Genomic DNA, 359 nt, shown 5'->3' with positions numbered 1-359 from the left:
GGAACAATGACTCCAGCAGCGACGACTCCTCTTAACAGACAGCAGGCCATGAGTCGACTTCCTGAAGGGGGCGCGGAGGCCCCGGCGCCTCCCGCCGCCCCCGCGTCTGCCCCAAAGACAAGCCGGAGCCAGTCAGGGTGTTTCCCAGTGCGAGCGAAAGACGCTTTCTCGCGACTGTCGCTCGTCGCGCTGTGTTGAACATTTCTTAAAGTAATTTCGAAAAACCAACAAGAATGTAAAGACAGTTATGATGACTGCATTCTACTTAATGGTGCTCGTATCAAATGGTACATAATAAGCATCACATGCTAGTCTAAAGACGATTTAGTATAATTATGAAAGGTATGAGTGCACAGATA

The 359-nt window shown here is 49.9% G+C and overlaps 1 protein-coding gene across 1 annotated transcript in view; it reads left to right on the top strand.

Moving 5' to 3' along the window:
• Nucleotides 1-352, top strand: part of LOC119585792 (protein stoned-B-like) — a gene marked incomplete in the record, with an annotated part of 14622 nt that extends 14270 nt beyond the window's left edge. Inside the window, 1 exon segment of the mRNA XM_037934512.1 lies at nt 1-352. Within this exon segment, the coding sequence (XP_037790440.1) occupies nt 1-35 (35 nt within the window).
• Between the last annotated feature and the right edge of the window lie 7 nt (nt 353-359).

The sequence above is a fragment of the Penaeus monodon genome, chromosome 20, assembly GCF_015228065.2.
Source record: "Penaeus monodon isolate SGIC_2016 chromosome 20, NSTDA_Pmon_1, whole genome shotgun sequence".
Classification (NCBI taxonomy): Eukaryota; Metazoa; Arthropoda; class Malacostraca; order Decapoda; family Penaeidae; genus Penaeus; species Penaeus monodon.
Note: the sequence above shows the minus strand (reverse complement) of the source record. Positions and strands in the feature narration are given on the sequence as shown.